General features: G+C 45.1%; 1 protein-coding gene across 1 annotated transcript; it reads right to left on the bottom strand.

Moving 5' to 3' along the window:
- Nucleotides 1-291: 291 nt before the first annotated feature.
- LOC141372204 (olfactory receptor 7A17-like) lies at nucleotides 292-2,780 on the bottom strand. Its single transcript, XM_073890714.1, has 2 exons — nucleotides 2,743-2,780; nucleotides 292-1,237 (listed from the first exon to the last, which is right to left on the bottom strand). The coding sequence occupies exons 1-2, from the start codon at nucleotides 2,772-2,774 to the stop codon at nucleotides 292-294; spliced, it is 978 nt and encodes a 325-aa protein (XP_073746815.1). The 5' UTR covers nucleotides 2,775-2,780.
- Nucleotides 2,781-3,207: the final 427 nt, after the last annotated feature.

The raw sequence follows: 3,207 nt of genomic DNA, 5'->3' as shown, positions 1-3,207 counted from the left end.
AAGATACAGAAATTTCCAGGCATTTGTGTCCAAGGTTGGGGAAAATTTTGGGATTGTATGCAAATGGACAAAGGGGAAGCTGTCTGTATATCAGCCAGAGCCAAAATTTAGTAAAGTGAGTTACTTAAATGTATCGAGAAGTGGAATTATTCAAACAAATGAAAATTCCAGGAAATATGTGGAAGGAGCAGGTTCTAGTTCCACAGCTTGATCTAAGAATGGCAGTTCCAGGCTCTCAGACTCTGAGCCCTGCAATCATGGGCACCTCTTCAACCGCAGGACGATGGCCCCTTACATCACTGGAACCCCAGTGATTCTTTTCAGAGCCCTCTTTATGTCTCTGTTCCTCAGGCTGTAGATGAAGGGGTTCAGCATGGGCGTCACCACCGTGTACATCACCGAGGCTACTGCACTTGAGTGGGAGCTCTGGGGAGCAGCAGAGCTAAGGTACACACCGAGCAATGTACAATAAAACAAGGAGACAACGGAGAGGTGAGATGCACAGGTGGAAAATGCTTTATACTTGCCCTGAGCTGAGGATATCCTACGTATGGAGGAAACAATCTTCGAGTAGGAATAAAGGATCCCAGCCAGGGGAGAGCCACCAAGCAGGAGAATTCCGAAATTCATCACCATGTCATTAAGGAAGGTGTCGGAACAGGCCTGCCCAACTACTTGATTGAGTTCACAGAAAAAATGGGGGATTTCCACCTTTGTATGGAAGGACAGCCGCAACACCATTAAACTCTGTAACAAGGAATTGAGAACACTGATGACCCAGGACACCAGAACCAGCAGTCCACAGAGCCGGGGGTTCATGATGACCGTGTAGTGCAGGGGGTGACAGATGGCCACGAAGCGGTCATAGGCCATCACAGCCAGGAGAAAGTCATCCCAGCCTCCAAAGAGTATGAAAAAGTACATCTGTGTGAGGCAGCCGGCATAGGTGATGACTTGGCTCTGAGTCTGGATGTTCCACAGCATCTTGGGGATGGTGGTAGAGGTGAAGCAGATGTCTACAAAGGACAGGCTGGAGAGGAAGAAGTACATGGGGGTGTGGAGATGGGAGTCTGAGCTAACGGCCAGGATGATGAGCAGGTTCCCCAGCACAGTGATTAGGTACATGCAGAGGAAAAGCCTATATATGATGGGCTGTAATTCTGGTTCCTCTGATAATCCCAGAAGAAGAAACTCTGAAATTCCTGTGTCATTGTCTGCTTCCATGTGGTGGTGGTGCCTACAAGGAAAAAAAAAATAAAAAGCATTAAAGTGTTGAATTTTATGGGCTTCATTTATTTATTTATTACTTTTTTTCTTTTTTTGAAACTTTTTCTTTAAATGTCAGTTAGTGGGGCACCTGGGTGGTTCAGTCGTCAAGTGTCTGCCTTCGACTCAGGTCATGATCCCAGGGTCCTGGGATCGAGCCCTGCATTGGGCTCCCTGCTTAGTGGGAAGCCTGCTTCTCCCTCTCCCATTCCCCCTGCTTGTGCTCCCTCTCTCGCTGTGTCTCTCTCTGTCACATAAAAAAATAACATCTTTAAAAAAAAAAAAAGAGGTTCATAAAATGCAGGAAAGAAATGGACATGAGTGGTAAAGGAGATCTAATAAACTCAGGGGATTCCTGAGAGACTGTGATGAGCAGAAAGCTTCCCCGGTTCTGGCAGCCTTCCAAGCCCCTGCCACATGCCCTTGCTGCCCAGAATAATTAACAAAGCAGAAAAATAACAGTGTATCCAAACAAGAAAAGAGTGGGCTTTTTATGATGTCAGACATTTTAGTGATTGAATATCCCTCTAGAAAAATGTGCAAAGGGAATAAACCTGCAATTTACAACAGAAAATACACACTGTAGTACACAATGTAGGACAATAGAGGGGGATTTTTAAAGATGAAATAAAAAAAGACTTTTCCAAATGATTTTAAGTGCCAAATTTTTGAATCAGAAAACCAGGTTTTGAACATCAGATCTACCACATATACAATGTTGGAACTTGGGAGAGACAATCAATCCATTCCAAATGGGACTATCCTCACTCAGAGAGTGGGGACAGCAGTACCCATCCCCCTAGGGTGGATACAGCATTGGTCACTACATGTAGGAAGCTTATAGCACTGTTCCGTCCTGTGAGTAAATGAGTTATTTTCACCATTGAACAGATTTGGGTGCCTTTTCTCTGCTTTTCACAAATGCCTCCATCGTTTACACACTTTTTGGTCATGAAGTATTACAAAGTAAAGCTAGTTAGCATACCCCTTGTTGCATATGAAACACACTTTTCCATGTGAATACTCAGTGTGAGCGAAGGTTCTGAGAAATGTGTATCTCAGGAACTGCTGTCGCAAGGGAATAGTTACCTGCATGGGTCTGGGTCTTTCTATAAATACAGAACATGTTCAAAACCACCACATCCTAAACAGTTCACCACCCATGCTCCAAGCCAAACACTCTGATTTCCTGCTCCCCTTAGCTGCAAAACTCCTCGGATATGTTCTAATTTCACTGGAACCACTTTAGGTCCCCCATTCCTTCCCCTGTCTCATCCAACTGGACTTCCATTCCCACCATGTATTGTCAACAACGATGCCTGTATTGGTGGGTCCTATGGACACTTCTCTTTTGAACACACTACGTAAATTAATTATAAATGAGTGTACCTAGTCTCAGGTGACCTCAGGTCAAAGTTCTCAGCTTCCATTCTCTCTGCTCCTTTCCTGAAATACCTGCTGAGCTCTCAGCCTCACCTGGTTGGGGTCTCTAAGATGAAAGTCTCCATGTGGAGGTCTGAATTCCTCCCCGGATGGTTGATGCTGGAGACCGCAGCTCTGTTCCCAGACAAGACAGCAGGAAGCAGAGAGGCATGGGTCCCCCAGCCAGACTTAGGAACCCAGAAATAACAACCATGTTGTGGCCAGTCCAAGGTTTCACATGCTGAAGCTCTGCAGCAGAGGAGATATTTACAGCTCTGTGTCTGCTCATTAGGCACTGTTTCCGTTGTTACTCCCACCTCAGAGCACTCCATTCCCAGTGGGCAACTGGTCTGGACAGAAAGGCAACTTTTCCTGCTGATACTTGGTTCCTGGGAGGCCAGATTAGAAGTCAAGTGAATCCATTTTTTTTTTAATCCTCTTTCTCATGAATTTACCTGCCTTCCAGATTCTAACCTCCTTGACTTTACCTTAACATTGAGATGATACTGAATTTCTTTA

The sequence above is a fragment of the Callorhinus ursinus genome, unplaced genomic scaffold (genome assembly GCF_003265705.2).
Source record: "Callorhinus ursinus isolate GAN/ISIS: 27379988/994484 unplaced genomic scaffold, GSC_fseal_2.0 scaffold2586, whole genome shotgun sequence".
Taxonomy (NCBI): Eukaryota; Metazoa; Chordata; class Mammalia; order Carnivora; family Otariidae; genus Callorhinus; species Callorhinus ursinus.
This window is presented reverse-complemented; position numbering and strand designations above follow the sequence as displayed.